Source organism: Myripristis murdjan, chromosome 17 (assembly GCF_902150065.1).
Source record: "Myripristis murdjan chromosome 17, fMyrMur1.1, whole genome shotgun sequence".
In the NCBI taxonomy this organism is placed as follows: Eukaryota; Metazoa; Chordata; class Actinopteri; order Holocentriformes; family Holocentridae; genus Myripristis; species Myripristis murdjan.
This window is the reverse complement of record NC_043996.1, coordinates 18,634,820-18,653,844: the sequence shown is the minus strand read 5'-3', so window position 1 is coordinate 18,653,844 and position 19,025 is coordinate 18,634,820. Positions and strand designations below refer to the sequence as shown.

Here is a 19,025-nt window from a genome sequence, read left to right as displayed (position 1 = left end):
ACTGCTTCAGGAGCTGTCCAGTGGCCAAGAACACTAGTTGCACTGAGTGCATGAATGTAAAGTGTGGATAACAATAGCGCTATTATAATTCTTATATTATTATAATTCTTTTTTATTATTAATAATAAAACAACAAAAATCCCTACATAAATGAGTAAATACAGGAATAAAATATAATAATACTACTAATAAGTGTTAGAATTCATCTACACTACATATGTCTAATATTTAAGCAGCCTTGAAAAATATCCTTGACAACAGTGAGATGGCATGTTTTGCACTGGGTCAAGGCTATAGGCCTTCTTGGTTTGAAATAGAAACCTATGTGTTGCCATGCTGTAGTTACACAAGGCCTCAACTTGCTCTCTTAAAAGTCCAAATTATTTGTCAGACTTACCAGGTGGTAAAGACAGATGTCAACATATAAAAACAAGCAAAAGTTACCAGTTCACATGGGTAATTTGTCATTTTAATACTGATAGTTTACATACAGAAAGTTTTTACACTGTGTTTGGCAAAGTTATACACTGAGCATCAACTCAACATTGTGAAGTCTATAGTTTACATATGGACTGCTTGTCAACTTAAAGCGATGGGTATCTATTTAATTGTAAACCAATGCTCATGTACATAATGACAAGAAACAACTAAAAATGTACCAAATTGGCAACTTGCCAGACATATCTATAAAACTTGACAATAAATAAGGCATTAAGGTAAATTGTTAAATTAAAGAAAGGCTTGTTGTTTCTCCCAACTCAACAGATGCAAAGATTATGGAACACAGTGGTAAAAATAGTTGAACCTAAAACAGCAGTTAATCAAGTATAGTGTACCATGACTTTCCTTAAGAAAATGCCATTGATGACTCCACTTGTATTGCTTCATAAGCATATCATATTACTAGCTAGTAGCATTCCTGTTGCGGCTGTACAGTACATGTTGTGTCGTCTTTTAGTCAGTTGCTCATAGCAGAGGGGTGTAAATCACCAGTTTGTTGCATCTCCTGTTTTGTGTGCTTTCTAGGTCAAAGGCAGCCATCAGTGTCCATAGATACATACAGTATGTACTTTGTTCATGAAGATGGATACGCCAAAAGCACATGCCCTGATAGAGATGGTGTTAAACCATTGTTATGGAATAGTTAGCATTAGCCCCTTACGACTGTACCGAGAGGTCAAAGTCAGGGGCTAAATCAGGGTATACATATATTACAAAGATGACAGCGCCCTGGTATTACTGAGGATGTACAGTGTCTACATAGGCTGATATGTAAGAACTTATCATTCCATAAAAATAAAACTCTCAAAAGTGCATTGTTTGTTTTTCAAAACTCTGTATGTGTGTGTGCATGTGTGTATGTGAGTTATGCTCAATAAAGATATGAAACCACTGGAGTCTTTTTTTTAATGTTTGAGTCATTTTCATCTGAGACAATGAATGAATTGAGAGCATCATCGAAATGAAGAAAGCTGGGTGGTGTTTCACAAATACCTTATAGTTTCCACACAGCAATTCTCGGGCAGGCACTAGTTGTAAATTTATTATATTTTATTTTTGCCTTTGGAGAGCCCTCCAGTGGAGCCGTACCATACGTATGCATGTACAGTAAACAGTAGTAAATCAATCACAGTCTAGTGTGTGCTGGTTAAGAGAAATGCCCTTGATGATAAAGGAGCAATAGCTGTTTGGTGTCTGTTTAGACTGTGTGCATGTGTTTCTGCCATTTGAGAATATACATATGCATTCAGAAAGCAGGTGGACATGGAATCTCTATATGTTTTATGCCCGCATTTCAATCAATAATCCTCAAACAAAAGAAAACTTCAGCTTCAAGTGTGTGTGTGTGTGTGTTTGTGTGTGTGTTTATATGTGTGCATGTTTATGTGTGCATTTATAAGAGTGTCCATTTGAGGGCAGTCAGAGTCCTCAATTCCTAATGTTATTGTCACCAAAAGCATAGCCAAAAACATAACAACAACCTCATTGTGAGCCCTCGATATGACCTTAATCTACTCCCCTGCCTTGGTGCTTCCCCCGGCGCCGCTCTTGAACTTAACCACCATGACAGTGATGTTGTCAGGGCAACCGCGGTAGAATGACTGGAGAACGATGCTTTTGGCACCGTAGTGCGGTTCATCTAAGCGCTCTCGGACAAACCGAACGGCCTCCTCATTGCTGAAGGCGTCCCACAGGCCGTCAGATGCCAGGATCATGAACTCTGGCTGCAGCTTGTCCAGGTCAATGGTCATGATGTCGGGATCAGGGATGACTACATTGAGATTCTTCAGTGGGTAGTCACCTAGAGAGCGGGACATGGCCAGGATTCCCTGTACTCTCCAGGATCCATTAAAACTGATAAATCCTCCTGATAGTGAAGGGAATAAAACAGAGAGATTCTTCATTCATTAGAGAACACCTTAACAATGTGCCAATGAGGAAAAGTTGCCTGCTGGCTACAATGCATCCATAAAATGCAGGCACTGCACTGACTAATATGGTGTAAAACCAAATAATTGGTTTGGTTTGACCCACAAATTTAATTAGAGATCATTTTCTATGACAAATCAGCAAAGAAACATCATTGAACCACATACTGTCTAAGTTTGATAGTGAACTCAAGCTGTGAAGTTGAACTGAGCTTGAAAGAGCTCATTTACATTCTTCCGTCATGAGCTCAAAATTCCTCTTGACATGTTGAATATGATTGAGAGTGTAAATGAAGCTCACTTGTGAAAATCCTGTAATCACACAGCTTTCAAATCTCTTTTGCTCTCCTACAGTGCAGGTATCTATTTCAGACACCAAAATCCAGTTCTGTTCTGAGTAACACGATGCTATTCCAGAACAAACCAACAGATGGCAACTGAGGACCTCACATTTCAAAACACTGCAGACTCTGGTTTATTTAAGCTTCATATGACAGTATTGCTGTCCTCATGTACCTGCCCTCTTGATCCTCTTGCGCTCTTTGAGCTGATACGGCTTGTGGTCATGTGACAGTGCGACAGCGTTCCCATCCTTGTCACACAAAACACCACGCGAGTCCCCGACATTGGCCACCGTAAGCTCTCTGTCAGATAACAGCGCTATTAGACATGTTGTGCCTAGGAGATTGAAAGAGGAAGAGAAAGCAACGAGAGGAAACAATTAAGGCTAATAGCTTTAACATTTTAATGAGCACAGATTTACAAATGTGTTGCATTCCTGGATCAAATCCTGTTTGCTGATAATGCTTGGTGTTTATTTTAGCCAGCTCCTAGTGCCAGATGAGTGGGGTTTAGCACATCATGACAGATGCAGTACTGTAAGGCCACTGGTCATGCATAGAACATTATATTATATTATATTATATTATATTATATTATATTATATTATATTATATTATATTATATTATATTATATTATATTATATTCATGTAAACATGCCATTTACAACTGTAATTTCAGCCAGGTTAGTTATTGTGTTTATGTAATTTTTGGGTTCTATATCAATGAGTGGGTACCTATACTTCAGGGTCTTACAGCATTTCACATCCTACTTCAGAAGACATCATCCATCTCCAAGAATGAAAACATCAAAGTAACAAGGGCTGTTTTCTGGTCCAAAAACATCTGGCACTTCTATGTTTTTTTAATGTCTTCCCCTACTATAAAGTGATTTTCATCTTCCAGGCTGTCCAGTCCTTTGACAGTACTGACAGTAAAGCAAACTATAAACCCCACATGTAAAAGAAACAGAACAGCACAGTTTTGCTCAAATACAGCGGTGATTTTGACCTTCCAAAGATGATCTTTTTGGGAGAAGTAGGCACCCAATCCGTGGTGCAAGCTGCAAATGATAATAAGATGGAGTCACGGGCAGAATGGTCATTTGGAATGCATAGTTGATCTGTGTGCCATTAGGGAAACAAGCAAGGCTGATAGATACAAACAAACAAACACATACACAAATAAATAAATAGTCCCTGGCTATTTGGCTAGTCCTGTGTATAGAGAAAGGGGTCATAAATGCATCACTGGTCCATTTTTTCCAATCAATTTTGGCATGGTGAGCTGACTGCCAGGCTGACTGCATCAAAACACCTAACAAATCAAAATGGAGAAGCAGCAGACAAAAAAAAAAAAAAAAAAAAAAAGCTGAAAAATTACAAGAAAAGATGTATAGTCCCTTGAGGTAGGTGCAGTCAGATCCCATAAAGTGACATAAACTATTTATTCAGTAGTGCTGGGGCTAGTTTCAGTGCAAATCGCTTCTATCAAATGCTGCTGCAAATAACATTAGATTAGATAGTGATTAGAGCTGAGTGCACATGAATGACCCAACAAAGTGGTAAACATGGCTGGAAAGCATTATACTGATGGTATAATAATGGGAATGTCGATTTTTTTCTGTAATTGAGTTACTGATAACTTCATGACTTTAATATTCTGCAACGGCACTTTACATTATAATGCTAATAGGTTTACAAGCATTCTACATTGGCACTTTAAGTATGCAATAATAATTTCTACTACCTAACTGGCATTTTTACATTGCACTTTACATTAGGAATGTTTAGGTTGTTTATTTATGTATGTATGGCATCGTGCGGTTTGTGATATAGGCAATATGGCATGCAGAACACACACGTGCCTGCTCGTAGTGTTTACATTGTATGTACTGGTATCTGATAGGTGCAGGTCTGTTTGTTTTAATGCTTGTTTTATTGTGTTGATTGTTTTAATGTTTTTTGTAAGGACTGCAGATGGAAATTATCTTCCTTGCTAAATTTGGTGCACTCATCTTTTTATTCTTGTGAATAGCTTATGAAAGTGCACACTGTCCTTTATAAATTGAATAAATAAATAAATAAATAAACTGAGACACGGTGTTCAAGTGTCAAATGCCATGTTAACAACTGAAGGTATAAGTGAGTGTTACTATCTAACAGTCTATGTAATGTTAGCAAGATATATTTTTCTGTTTCCCCTCTTTGCTGTACTTTTAGGTGACACGTGTGCCGGATGGCAACTGTTTCATCTTCCCTCTGCTGCTGCACCACAAAGTATGCCTCTGATTTATTATTTTCAAGCAAAAGCACTTGTATGCAGGAGTCCTATTTATACCTCCGGTTTGTGCCCCAGAGTACAAGGAGTACTTGAAGGCAACCACTCTACCACTCTGTTTTACCAAAGGCTCTTAAGATGATGGCATACAGAATAATTCATCCCAAGACTTTTTGAGATTGAAGTCAAAAGTTGTAACTATACATACAAAATGTGAATTCATTTTAAATATTGCCATATCTTCAGTAATACTACATAGGACTTGTGGGTGGTTTGTGATGGGATAGTTTGGATCAAAAGTCCAGGCAACTTTTATTTATTCCAGCCCAAGGTGGGATGTATCATCAATACTTCCCAATGGATTCTTTTTATTTCACATGCAATCCCAAAATGCTCATCAGTCTTTTCAAAGAGCATTTTAGGCCTAATCTAATCTTCAACTCTTCCTATCTGCTCTCAGTTGGCTCATGAACTGTGACCCCCCCACCGCCACCCCCCCCCGCCACCCCTTTCACAGACACACACAAATCTGCCTCCCACCTCCCTCCACCCCCTCCTGACCTGCTTCATCGTGGTTGGCTGAGAGTTTGTCCAGCATCTCACGATCCACAGCCAGGATGCGCTGTTCGAGGATGCTGGCATAAGTGAGAACGCTCTCTCTCTTCTCTCTCTCAAAGGCCTGCAGCTGCTGCTTCAGGGACTCTGGCAGGTGGGTCTTCACATAGTCAGCTGCAGCCTGGGAGCAGGAGGGGAGGGGGTGTGAGAGAGACAGAAAGACACAGTGAGGCTTAGCCTAGACAGAGGATATATAAAATAAGAAAGAATGGACACAACACTGAAGAAAAGAGGAGAGAGGCAGAGAGATGTCAGACCTAAAACACACAGAGCTGCCCTGGCTGGAAATGATTTCTGTTCATAAGTTCAGGCATATCAGGATATATGTCTGTAATCCCCAGACAGCTGCAGGAATTTAATTGCAAATACAACTCATCCATTGTTCCCCTGTGCAGTAGGCTAGACTCTGCACTTAAAATGTATCTAGCCAGAATTAGCTATATTTAAGTGTAAGCGTTAAACCGCCTTTGTTACAAAAATTAAGGGCATTATCACTTTTAAGTTTGTAATTCTAATGTGTGTTGAGGTTAGGCTAGGTGTGTTTGAAGCTGTCTCTATTAATAGTGAAGTTTGTAAGGATATAAACAGGTTGCATTTGTCTAAGTGGTTTGCACACTACATGCAGAGAATATTTAATGGAAGTCATTCTGTATTAGTTTCAATAAAACACATTCTTATTCATACAGCTGCAAAAATGTGTTGCATTGCACTATAAGAATTAAGTTATCTTTTCTCTTAGACAGATTAGAGGGAAAGGATAAACAATATTATGATTTCACTGCTTCTTCAAAACACTTCCCCCCCTGCAGTGAATTATGTGGTCCAATATGAATCTTAGTGGAATGTTATTTTTCTCTCTTTGCCTCTAAAGGAGAGTTCAGCAGGTGTTCCATGCTGAATTATTGAACAATTTCATTTCCAGCCCCCATGCCCTCCTCCTGGTCTTATTTATCTGCTTTTTCCCTCATTTTCACAGCCCAAACCTCCATTATGTTCATGCTGCCACATGAAATGTAGTGTGCGAAAATGTTAAATACTGTTAATAACTAACGGCCTCTTCAGATCAAACTTTATATTTCATCCCCTCCATTATTCAAGTCATTACGCTTTTGGACATCCCACTACTTTTGCAAATACTGTTATATTCATTTAATGATTTCAGAGAGATGAGTGGATGGATGGCAAGAGTTCAGCCAATTGAGATATAAACCTTTTAAAAATGTGACGCCAACTATGACAACATGATTACTAACATGAAAACCTCCCTATTAAAATCTATTAATGCATTTTAAAGGATCTGATCATGTATGCCTACTTCTTTTTTTTTTTTTTTAAATACCGAACAATGAACATAAGGAGACATTTTTATTTACCCTAGATTGATATGGGACTCTTTTGTTTGAAAGGGGACACAACACAAATAGCTTAAGCAAGATATACAATAGTGATAGCACTGTACAAGCAGAGCAACAATTCTCTTTCAAATGTCTTCTTCAAAGCTGCATTACAATGCCTCAGTTCTATTCATGCATACACAAGCAATTAAAAGTGCCCATGTTTCCATCAATGCAGTAATCAAATTTATCAACCGAGACAGATGAGATCCAATCTGACAACCAGACTAATTTCAGCAAAGTGTTTATCATAAGGTAGACTGAAGCGGGAGTGAAATACAGACTAGAGAAAACGTGACATGAAAGTGAAATGTTTGGAGAGACTATAATATCCTTAATGAGCCACTAGGGTGAAAAATCTCTCCTCTCTGTCTCTCTTTCTGTCTCTCTCTCTCTCACTCTCTCTCTACCTTTTGCTGGATGAGTGCACTCATTCATTCATTTATTTAATTGGGGAGGGAGCCACTCGGTGAGCCTTGATCAGAAAGAAAAGTGTTGTGTAAATTTCCATTCGGCCTAACAGAGATTCCACTGTAAAAGCCAGAGCAAGTGTCGTCTTAAAGTCTGTCTTCATATCTGAGTCAAAACAAAATTCTATTTTTCAGTGTGAGTATATGGAGTGAACGTGACACATGGACCAGCTAATTGCTTCGTGATCTTCATTTGAGGCCACTTATACTGTACAAGCCTTCTTTAAAAGCTGTTCACCTGTGAAATTTAAATACCACGTACAATTGGCATAGAACAATGAACACCTCCACAAGCAATCAGAGCAAATCGTCCAAAACCTTTCTTCAAAATATGGTCTATACATAACATGTAATAGCAAATACTTAAGAGGGGCAACAGCTTGTGTTGACTTCCACAATACTGGAACCTAACTTACTACCTTCAGAAAACCTGTGAAAATAGAGAGGTGTTTGAGAAATGTCCTGCATATTTACAGGACTAGAACACATGCGTCTGCCAGAGACACGCTGTTCTATCTGCCCATATTTGGATTGGCAGCTTTACTTCATTTAATATTGTGTGTGTGTGTGTGTGTGTGTGTGTGTGTGTGTGTGTGTGTGTGTGTGTGTGTGTGTGTGTGTGTGTGTGTGTGTGTGAATAGGGGGGAGGTTAATAGGCCTACAGTTGTGCCAAATAGCATGCAAAAATGTACCAGCAAATAAATATGTCCGAGGATGTATTTACTTAGTACTTTTTCCCACAATTTACTTCGCAACAAGAGTCACAGAAAGAAAACACTGCCAGATGACCCTGAAAAGTGGAGTCATCTTATCCCACTGATTTACTATTGCACCAAGTTATAAGATGCCTCAGAGAAAACACGCCTCAGGAATTAATTTTTATAGCTTTTATGGATCTATTTGGGCATATGCGTCCATTCCTTGTACCAGGAGGAAGGTTGTGTATGCAGTGTCAGAGCGACCCGGTCCTGCAGAGTTAGGGCAAAGGCATAATTTTCTACTGCGGCCATGACCGCTGAAAAAGGTAAAAGGACTGGGCAAACATACACACACACAGACGCAAATGTGGGAAAAAAAAGGAAAGAGGGAGGAGGGCAAAGAGAGTGAGAGAGTGGAGAGGGATGTCAGAGCAGACAGGAAGGTTAAATATTTGATTATGGGACAAGAATAGACAGATTGCTCCAGATGGGTAAACACTCTCTACTGTCTGTCTGTCTCTCTCTGCACGACAGGACAACACTAAATCCACAGCAACCCCCCCAGAAACTATTTAACAGCTTCTCTTTAGTTTTTTTCCCCTCTAAAACAGTAGAAAAACTGTGAGTATGTCAGGCACAGGGTGGAGGGTTTTGTTGGGACGTGATCTTGGGACAGCAGGGTTACATGTGGCGAGAGTGACAGTGACACATCACCAAAAAAATTACCAGTGTTTGTGTCAGTGTTTATATCTCCAGCCAACTCACTGGGCCATGAATATAAGGCCTCTGAGAGTAGGCGTACTTTTCTATGACCAGTCCACTCCCTAATCCCTTTAGCTCTAACTTTTTCTTAAATTTCCCTTTATTCAGCTGCAAAGTTAGAATAATGTCGCATACACATTCTGTATCTGCTGGTTGCAACACTTCATTGGTGTCACATCACACTTACATTGAGTGAAATATTCAAACCAGAGATGCCATTCTTTTATGACTGCACCATAACCTCTAATATCTAGATGTCTCATGTATCATTTTATACACATTTCCCTGCAATTCACCAGGACATGTTTGGGCTCTCTGGAAAACTTAAAACCACTGGAATAAATTTTAAAATAAAGTTTTGTGGGTTGGACAAATAATGGCCTGCTCAACATACATTTATTATGACAAAGCCACTGATGGGACCAGAGGTTTTTAAGCTATGGTTTCAAAGATATGATGATGTAAGTTTCCCAGGGCAAAATTGTCCACAGCAGCCAGAGTCTGGATGGGGACCACTGGAACAAGTTTGTTTTTGGCAAAGAAACTGCACGGCTGCACTACTGCAAAAAATCCTCAAGTTCCACTCCTGCTCCAGCGAGACTATCAGTGGAGAAAGTTAATAAGAGTGGCCTTTTATCTGCAACAAACAAACAAGACAATCAATAAATCTGGCGATGGCAAATTAAATTCACTGGAATTGATTACACTAGGAGAACTGAGAATCAAAGAGCAAAACCCTCACACAAAAAAATGCACTGTGTTAAACCGCTTCAGATTCATCACAATTGCATCTTCATTGTACTTCTTCAATTATAGCCTGAACAACTCCAATTTTCTTTCTATTTTTTTCTGGATAAGAGTAAAGTGGCCCCACATGTGTGAAATGGATCATGTATTTGAATGACGACATGCACAGTGAGGTAAAGAAAAGCATCTTTGCCATTTCATCTTCTTCCATCTGTGCTTGGCTTTTGCATGAGTCTCTATTGGTTTAATTATAATGTGAACAAATTATTATGCTTCATTAAAGGGAAAAAAAGTTTTTGATCATAATCCTAACCAACAGGCTATCATCCAGCTAAATGTGTCATACTGGAAGCACTGGAAACAGTGATGTGACAGATGGCAGCCATGAGAATCCACTGACCCTTGACAAAGGGAGGGGAAGACAGGAAGACAAACCCTTCACACCCACAGCAGCCCCACCACACACACACACACACACACACACACACACCCACAGCAGCCCCACCACACACACACACACACACACACACACACACACACACACACACACACACAGACACACACACACAGACACACACACACACACACACACACACACACACACACACACACACACAATCTTTGTAAGGGTGCCCAAGTCAACTCCATGATGAGCTGAACTGAGGAGGTGTTCACACAAAGAAATACAATACTGGAGTCCGGAGTGGGGGAGGGCATTATTCTGTTTTAAAATGGAGTGATTATGTCATTGCACAATGGGTTGATGTGTGTGCCTGTGAGTGAAAATCACTCTAATATCCATACTGAGACATACAGTGTGTCCGCAGTGCTCATTAGAGAGTTCATAGTGAGCGGCTTGGTTCCTCTTCACTGTGGCTGGACTCTGCACCCCCATTGTTCTGTCTGTTACAATGACTTTTTGTACTTTATGGTATTTCCAGTCCATCTGTTACAGTATCAATAACATATAATCTTACAATATTTTATTTATATAGAGTTATTTAGTAACTCTCTACAACATATGTTAGGGATAATCGTTCTTTTCAGTAGTTCAAATCAGTCAGCCTTCTGGGCTTTAGGCTACCTGATCTGACTCCATGCAAGAGATGCTGGGAAGTCGATCATTTGCAGCAGCACACACCACAACTTATCATGTTGTAGCTGGCTACTGGAAGCAGGTTTGGGGGTTCGAACAAATCCAGAGAAATGCAGTGTGGAAACGGGCCTGTATAGCCTTTGCCTCCCAGCTTACCTCTCCTCCGTGGCCGTCAAATATCCCGAATATAGACGGATGGCTCTTGTTGGTGATGTCGGTGAGCACCTCGAAGCGGTCCTCCATGTGATCTCGCCGCCCCTGTATGGAGTAAACGGCTACGTTGTTATTCTTGAACTCCCAGGTTTTGGAGAACTCCGCGTCCAGAACGCTAAGGCCCCCCAGCCGGTCATTCTGCATCATCTCCGCCACTTTCCCCTTCACCATCTTCACAGCATCCCGGCTGGACTTGACGATGGTTTTCACCTCGTCCGTGTGGAAGAAATAACTCCACAGCGCCAGGCTTATGCACAGTAGAAATAACGTCTCCGGCCTGAGGAGAAAATAACGCATGATCCGACCCAGAAGAGACAAGAGCGTCATTGTGTCTCCTATCATCACACGCAACCAAACTGCGGTCTGTCTCTCTCTCCCTTCGTGCAAGTCACTCCATCCGTTCAACGGAACAATACAGATAATCGATTCACTGCCAAAATGTCCGACAAAGACTATTTGACCATGTGAAGTGGTTCTCGCAGGCCTGTCTGCTCTATTCCCAGTGCATTTACGTACCGTGTACGGCTCAATTAACGGCAGACACCGGGCCGAGGGGCGCAGGACAAAAGCGGACAGGCCACCCTCATTTGACTCGGTCCTCTCTCTAGGTCCTATCCCCGGCTCTCCTGCCAGCTGCTGCAAGGGGATTCACCGAGATGAACCAATCTCGCACAGTCCATTGTAGAGTGACGAATAAATTTTTGGGTTAGACCCACCCCGTGCAGTGACTGGAGTCACCGGGGGCGATAATCGACGAATGGTCTGGGTAGTGGCCTCCTTCTCCGCGGTTGACCCCGTTTCTTCTCTGGGATATGTGCCCGTATTCCGCCTCCGTCCCCCGCTCCGCATCAACACAACAGAATCCACACACACACACCTCCATTCCTCAGCTGTGTCAAGGCAGCGCACGGACGGCTAGAACAGAACCGGAACTCCTGCGCCTTTTCCTTCAAAATAAAGGTGTAAACACTGGAACGTGAGCGAAATACACAGGGCAAAAGTCAAAATAAAAAGTAATAGATGGAGTCACAACATAATTTTGACTCCATCTTTGATTTTTTTTTTTTTTTAATGACGCCATAGCCATAATATACACAGGCATGCTGACAATATTACTGGTTGTGGGTGAGAAGATCTACTCTGTGGGTAGCCTATATAAATATATGGCCGTCAACAGATATATTAAACAACATCTGAACAAAAACATAAACGAAAACATGTCTACCTGACGAAAACGAAAACATGTCTATTCTGGCTCAACAAATAAGAGGGCAGCCAAAATCCACATGGTCCAAGCCCAGATGTGTGTTGTTATTCAGCATTGAATGAAGCATACAATTATTTTGAAGTGAGGGAACCGGCTAACTTTATTGTGAATACATGTAAGTTGACATTGGTCCATTCTTGGAAGTGTGCATGACGCCTACAGAGTGCGCAGCTGCAAACTCGTGCGATGGATAAGCAAAACACTAGGACCAACAGGGGGGTGGCTGGAATATGAAATGGCAATGTCATATCCTAGAGAATTGCACGAAATTTTTATATTGAATCCATGTATTTATAAAATGTACATCCGTCTTTTCTCCGTGCTTTCAAATCGTTTTAACCCACGTGGCTGCTTTTAATACATGCAAATAAAAAATTCGTTTCAAGTTACAGGTACAGTGATTTTAACCCATACATGTTGTACAGCATTCGTACAACCATGCAATTCAATGTAATACAATACTGTTAAACCAAAAAAGTGGAAGAATATATTTTGAAATCTAATATTATTGCTCCACCAGTGTGCAACCAGGCCTCAGTTTAGATGCTGCCTATTGTAGTCTGTGCACTAATAAATGGAAAAGTAAGACAGCCTACTGGTGGTGAGTAAAACACCTCAGTGTACGCTGTGAATCTGTCCCTTCACGTACACTAAGATGTTAATGTTTGAACAGCTGGTGGCAAGTGGAAAGCTTCTCATCATTTCAATAATGTGATTGTGGGTCATTCAAAATAGCTGGCCTTTGGTGGAATTGCATGTTTAATAAATTAAGCATTAATGACTTTAGTGTTTTTGGGTATTTGCCTGTATACAGTACAAATTAGATTGGAAAACTTTGATGTCCATAATGAGGTATTTTAGCATAAAAACAACTGTCAGCATATTCACTCAGTTTTCACCTCAGATGTAATCCCCACAATTATCATATAAGACAACAGTGCAGTAAAGAAAATAAACTGTCATATTATATTAATAAAGTACATTGTGATAGTTTTTGATGCTGAAAAAGACAGATGGTTCATATGGCTTCAGCTGTCAATATGTTCTGCTTATGACTGTTGCCTTGAATGAGTTAGTTGTTGGTTTAGCTCTTGCAAATTTGAGTGATCTCTCTAACAGTGCAACCTTGAATCAGCTTTTCTTATCTTATGCTCTGAGGGGCTAAGGGTGGTGGTGCCAGGTAGTCTGTTATGTAACATAGGTAGCTTATATGTCCTTGAATTTGCTATTGTGTGTCTTGTGCTTTGTTTTGTTGTCTCCTGTCTTTGTTTTGCTACTAAGAGTATTAAAAAAAAAAAAAAAAACAATGAAATATGTTCTAAAGAAGGGATATGTAAATAAAGAAAATCGATTAAATGAAACTGAATGAATGAAGGTCTTTGATTAAACAATGGGAGGTCTTAGTGGTGATTGTTGTTGGTCAGCCTAGTGGTCCATGTGTTTCCTATGATTTTATAACTTCACTAACTTTACCAATTGGTTTTTGTGTTGAACCTTGGCAGTGAACCAGAGAGGGTTCAAATCGGCAGCTATTCAGAGTTTAAGTCAGAACTGGATATTCTATCCACAGTGCATTCTGAGATGTGAAGTTCAGCGGTGCTGGGTTTCCATGGGGTTTGTTGGGTTTACTGGGCGCTTTGGGTTTGTTAGATCAAGGAGGTGAATGGTTAGATCAATGTTGCCATGCAGTCTGTTTTGGGACATTGATCCTTCTCCCACTTGGTTTGTGGTGAGACATTTTCTGCTTTGAGGTGATGCCAAATGGTGTGATCACTACAAGGTATTGCACACGGTTCTATGTTACTCTCATATTATCCATTACTTACAGTGTTTGAGACTGTGTGTATACTCATGTGCTGTTTATATGTCCGTCTTTGTCTGTACATGAGTGTAGCCTTTTGTTTTTGTCTTGTTTGTGTACAAAGAAAGCATGTGTGTGGAGCAGTGCCTGTGCTCTAGGGCCCTGGAATCATATCCCATATCACAAAGAGTAAAGTCTAGCCTTCTATGCAACCTGCTTTATTTCGTATCCCTCAGGAGTCACGTAATATGTTCTTGCCAACCCACCAACCCCTAATAACCCCCCATGTTTTTTAGCCTCTTGTTCTCTCATTGGCTGAATGGCAGAGAAGGGGGACTACCAAGGCCAATATAAGGAAACGAGTACTCTGTATCAGTCACCAGCAGGGGATGGAGTGAAGAGTTGATGCCATTTACTTCAGGTACAGGTAAGCTGCACTTACTGTCATTTTCATCATTCATTACATGGAATACATTGTATTGCATTTATGATAAAACATGTTAATGATGTGTTTGAATTTAAGTGGCACTATAGTAAGATAGTTGATTCACTTGCCATTCAGAATGCTCAACCAACAGTGGAACAAATAATCACAAAATGTCACCAAATAACTGTACTTACAGCCACAAAACAGCAGCATCTTGGGTTTGAATATTGCACTCAATTTAAACGTGATGTAGCTTCAGTGATGTGTTGCAACCAGCAGTACCAGTACAGAACATGTATGTGCCATTGTTGTGCAATATACATAATTTTTTTTTCTGCTTTTCCATAAGGAGAAATTCAAGGGAAAGTGTTAAAGGGGTTTCTCTATCTTTTACTTTCCTCTCTCATAGATCATCATTGTGCCAAGCTCTCAATATGCCATCCATTCGCCTAGTCTTCCTGTTTACCACTGTCCTTGTGGTTCTGATGGCCACCGTCACCGCCAGCGCCAGAACCACGCGCTGGCCCCGACCTCAGACCACCAAAAAGCCTCCTCGAGCAGGGGCCAGTGGAGGAGGTGGTGGTGGAGGATTTAGGCAAACCACCACTACGACCCCAACCCCTTCCAGCCACACAGACGAGACAACTGAGGTCATGACGGATGCCTACTCCCTGTCCCCTACAGACAGCACCACTTACTCCAATGAAGCATACCCTACTGAATTTCACACTGATGCATTAGCACCACCTGGGAGCAACCACGGGAACTATACCCTCGACTACAATGAATGCTTCTTCAACTTTTGTGAGTGCTGCCCGCCAGAGAGAGGCCCTGTAGGACCCATGGGAGAAATGGGCCTGCCTGGGCCACCGGGAGAGAAGGGCCTTCCAGGTAAAGACAGACTGAAATTGTTCAAGAACAAAAGTTCTGCAAATCTCTGTTTTAATTAAAAAATAAATAAATAAATAAATCTGTTATTACTTCAACTGCTCTTTTTTTTTTTTTTTTTTTTTTAATTCTTACATTGCCTTGGCCCCAATTTGTAATATTCTTATCTGTTTTCCAGGGGTGGCAGGGGAGAAGGGTGAGACAGGTCCCAGAGGGCCTCCAGGCGAAGCAGGGCTCGATGGAGCCAATGGACTAAATGGTGACATAGGTAAAACGGAGCATGGGGCAGGGCAATATTGCTCAGTTGTTCCTTTTTGTCCCTTTTATTTCTTTATTAAATCTCATTTCCTTGAGTAAATGTCCTCATTCCACCTGTGATGATGTGACAAGGGGGTTTACATTAAAAATCCCACAAGTTTCAATACATTTTAAATTTGCCAAGCTTATTTTAATGTTCAACAGGTGACAAAGGTGATCAAGGACCTATGGGGCTCCCTGGCCCCCCTGGACTCATAGGAAAGCAAGGAGAAAAAGGTACAAAGTGTTCCAACAGAACTTGCTAGCCACATGGACTATAAGTGGTATAGATCATAGATAATCTATTTCAGTGAAGCTGAATTTGATAAATTATTCATAAATTTGCTGCATGAATTAGGCTAATATGTATTGATTTGAAAAGCACAAGGTTTTGTTAACCAAATATTCTAATTAAAGCTGTACAACTACGCTATCAGTGAGTCAGGTTGGTCATGAGAACTATGTAGACTCAGCCTTCATGTTTCATGCATATTCCATGCTTTTTCTCATCAGTCCAGGGATAACAAAAAAAAAATTTCTGTCAGCTGAGTGTCAAGGATCCTCACTTCAATGCAGTTTTACATAGCGTACCCTTGAAGGATTTTTGTTTAATGAACACAACCTCTCCACACAGGTGACCCAGGCCCCAAAGGAGAAAAAGGTGAACGTGGCTTGCTCGGTTTGAAAGGGGACCCGGGGGAAAGAGGAGAACCTGGACTGAATGGGACTAAAGGCAGCCCTGGGCGAGATGGGCTTGTGGGTCCCCCTGGGGTAACTGGGATTAAGGGTCAGAAAGGTGAACAGGGACCAATAGGGGAATGTTTACCTGGTGCGAAAGGTGATGTGGGTGAGCCTGGAGCCATTGGACAGAAAGGTGATATGGGCCCCCCAGGAATTGAGGGAGCAAAAGGGGAACCAGGAACAAAGGGGGATTCGGGGGCTAGAGGGCCCCCAGGAGGGAGGGGCATGATAGGCCAGAAGGGGGAGAGAGGTCCAAAAGGTGGACGTGGGCCACGAGGCCCTAAGGGGGCACCTGGTGAGAATGCGGAACTCATCCGTTCTGCTTTCAGCGTTGGTTTGTTCCCCAGCAAGTCTTTCCCTCCACCAGGCCTGCCTGTGAAGTTTGATAAGGTGTTTTACAATGTGGAGGGGCACTGGGACCCAGAGCTCAACAAGTTCAACGTCACCCTCTCTGGAGTCTACCTTTTCACTTACCACATCACTGTGCGGAACCGGCCCCTGCGTGCTGCCCTGGTGGTTAACGGTGTGCGGAAGCTGCGAACACGTGACTCGCTGTACGGCCAGGACATCGATCAGGCGTCCAACCTCGTCCTGCTGCAGCTGAGTGAAGGAGACCAAGTGTGGCTGGAGACACTGAGGGACTGGAATGGTGTTTACTCCAGCAGTGAGGATGACAGCACTTTCTCTGGCTTCCTGCTTTACCCTGACCCCAAGCAAGAAATTACTGTATGATATGACCTGTGACCGTGACCTTTGACCTTGGAATGAGACCTGCTTTTTCCACTTCCAGTTCAACCTGTAGCCTGTTGCACTGCTCTATCAAATCAAATTCATTCCGCTAAACACCACTGCTGCTTGTGTGCCTGCTGTCATGTTATTCAGACCAGCTGCTTTGCTTGCCTTACTGAATTTGAACATGAATGAGTTTTAATTATACCACTATGCAACACTTCATTTCTTTCTGACAATACAATAAAAATGCCTATGCTTGAAACTGACTGTCTTTGTGTATGTGTTGAAACCCACTTTATTATACTATCACCACTGGAGCTATCAAATTCACAGGCTGCCTATCATGGCAAAACATTATGCTGCAATGTGTGAACTACTGGGGGTAATAAAAACAAATTTCATTACATATAATTCCCACTAGAGGGCAGAAGAGGCTCGTGCTTTGTGCAGACACCAAACGGAATGAGTGTTGCTCTTTCTAAAATATTTGCAGAGGTTAATATTGAGAAATTAATGTTTGAAGAGTTAAAATCAATGTGTGGAGCAAGTTTACAGCAAAGTCAATATTTTTATAGAAGTGTACCAGACCTGAACCAAGATTCAACATGTAATTGTCCGTTTATCAGACAGGAAAGACTACTGAATTTTACTCCCTTATCATGCAAGATTTACACAGCAGGACACCAAAACTAATTTGGGGAATTCTCATCCACCACTCTGATGCCAGTTTCTGAACCTGCGCAACAAATATATTTATCCATAACGCCTTCTATTAACTCAGAAAGTCACTATGATGATGGTACAGCACAAACGGAGGGCAATTACCCTTTTCTTCCTAGATACCCGCAATGTGTGAATTCATGATACAGACCCACAGAAAACACATCAGATTGATAGCAGTGTAAAGTGCTCGTGGTCCTAGGAAAGAGAAGGGGATACTAACCATGACAGCTTAACTGCCTTAGTATAAAAATGGGGGAACATTTTATATCTCCCCCTCCAAACTATTCATACTCTCTCTAGTAGAGAGAGTGTGCTGAGACAAATTCTGGTGCAATACAGCTGGTTAGTAACACTGTACTACCATGTTGCAAACAAGCAGAGCATCATCGCTGATCCTCACACTTCATGTCATTATTTTGCACTAAAATTATATAACCTACATACTCAGGATCAGGATCAGTTACTCACTAAACAAATTTGAGAGTCTTTCCATCAGTGTAAGATTGTTAATTAAATTCTGACTATTTTAAGGAAAAGGCCTAGAACAAATATTTTGAGTATGCTGTTCAAACACAAACAACCAAAAACTTAATTAATGGATATCAGAGATTTATTTCTTGTGTTTTTTTTTCTATTGTAAGACTTCAAATCCTAACCCTGCTTTCTTTCTTTCTTTCTTTCTTTCTTTCTTTCTTTCTTTCTTTCTTTCTTTCTTTCTTTCTTTCTGTCTTTCTTTCTTTGTATTTAATATGATAGTGAATAACCCACATTTTTACAACAAGTTGAGTTGAATATACTTTATGGGCTTCAACCATTTTCATGAAATGGTTGATATTGGCTTCTGTGACATCTGACATATGTCTTTTCATATACAGAGAAATGTTATAGTTAGTTAGATCATATTGTTTTACATAAACCAAAAATACCCTTGTAATTTACAGATTTATTCAACAAACTACATTAAACTCTCATTACTGACAAACAAATAAGACAATCATAATGATTAAACCAACACTGCAAACCACTCTTTATAGGGTTATCTCCAGGTTTTTTCCTTTGTGCACTGAATTAGGGAGGAACGTACATATGATGTTGTAGTGGCATG

At 40.8% G+C, this 19,025-nt stretch overlaps 2 protein-coding genes across 4 annotated transcripts; one reads left to right on the top strand and one right to left on the bottom strand.

Annotated features, from left to right (window-relative positions):
* Positions 1–444: 444 nt before the first annotated feature.
* Positions 445–11,916, bottom strand: ppm1la (protein phosphatase, Mg2+/Mn2+ dependent, 1La). 3 transcript variants are annotated; one of them, XM_030075078.1, is made up of 5 exons: positions 11,561–11,916; positions 10,988–11,321; positions 5,611–5,785; positions 2,946–3,107; positions 445–2,368 (listed from the first exon to the last, which is right to left on the bottom strand). In XM_030075078.1, exons 2-5 carry the CDS (start codon positions 11,213–11,215, stop codon positions 2,013–2,015), a joined length of 921 nt encoding a protein of 306 aa, XP_029930938.1. In that variant the 5' UTR covers positions 11,216–11,321; positions 11,561–11,916; the 3' UTR covers positions 445–2,012. The 3 variants fall into 3 exon arrangements, with proteins under 3 accessions (XP_029930938.1, XP_029930937.1, XP_029930939.1); XM_030075077.1 differs by having other exon boundaries at positions 10,988–11,916; XM_030075079.1 differs by lacking the exon at positions 10,988–11,321 and having other exon boundaries at positions 11,561–11,692.
* Positions 11,917–14,973: 3,057 nt separating this feature from the next.
* On the top strand, positions 14,974–17,197 carry otol1a (otolin 1a). Its single transcript, XM_030074049.1, has 4 exons — positions 14,974–15,430; positions 15,606–15,695; positions 15,890–15,961; positions 16,359–17,197. The coding sequence occupies exons 1-4, from the start codon at positions 14,974–14,976 to the stop codon at positions 17,195–17,197; spliced, it is 1,458 nt and encodes a 485-aa protein (XP_029929909.1).
* The last annotated feature ends 1,828 nt before the right edge of the window (positions 17,198–19,025 follow it).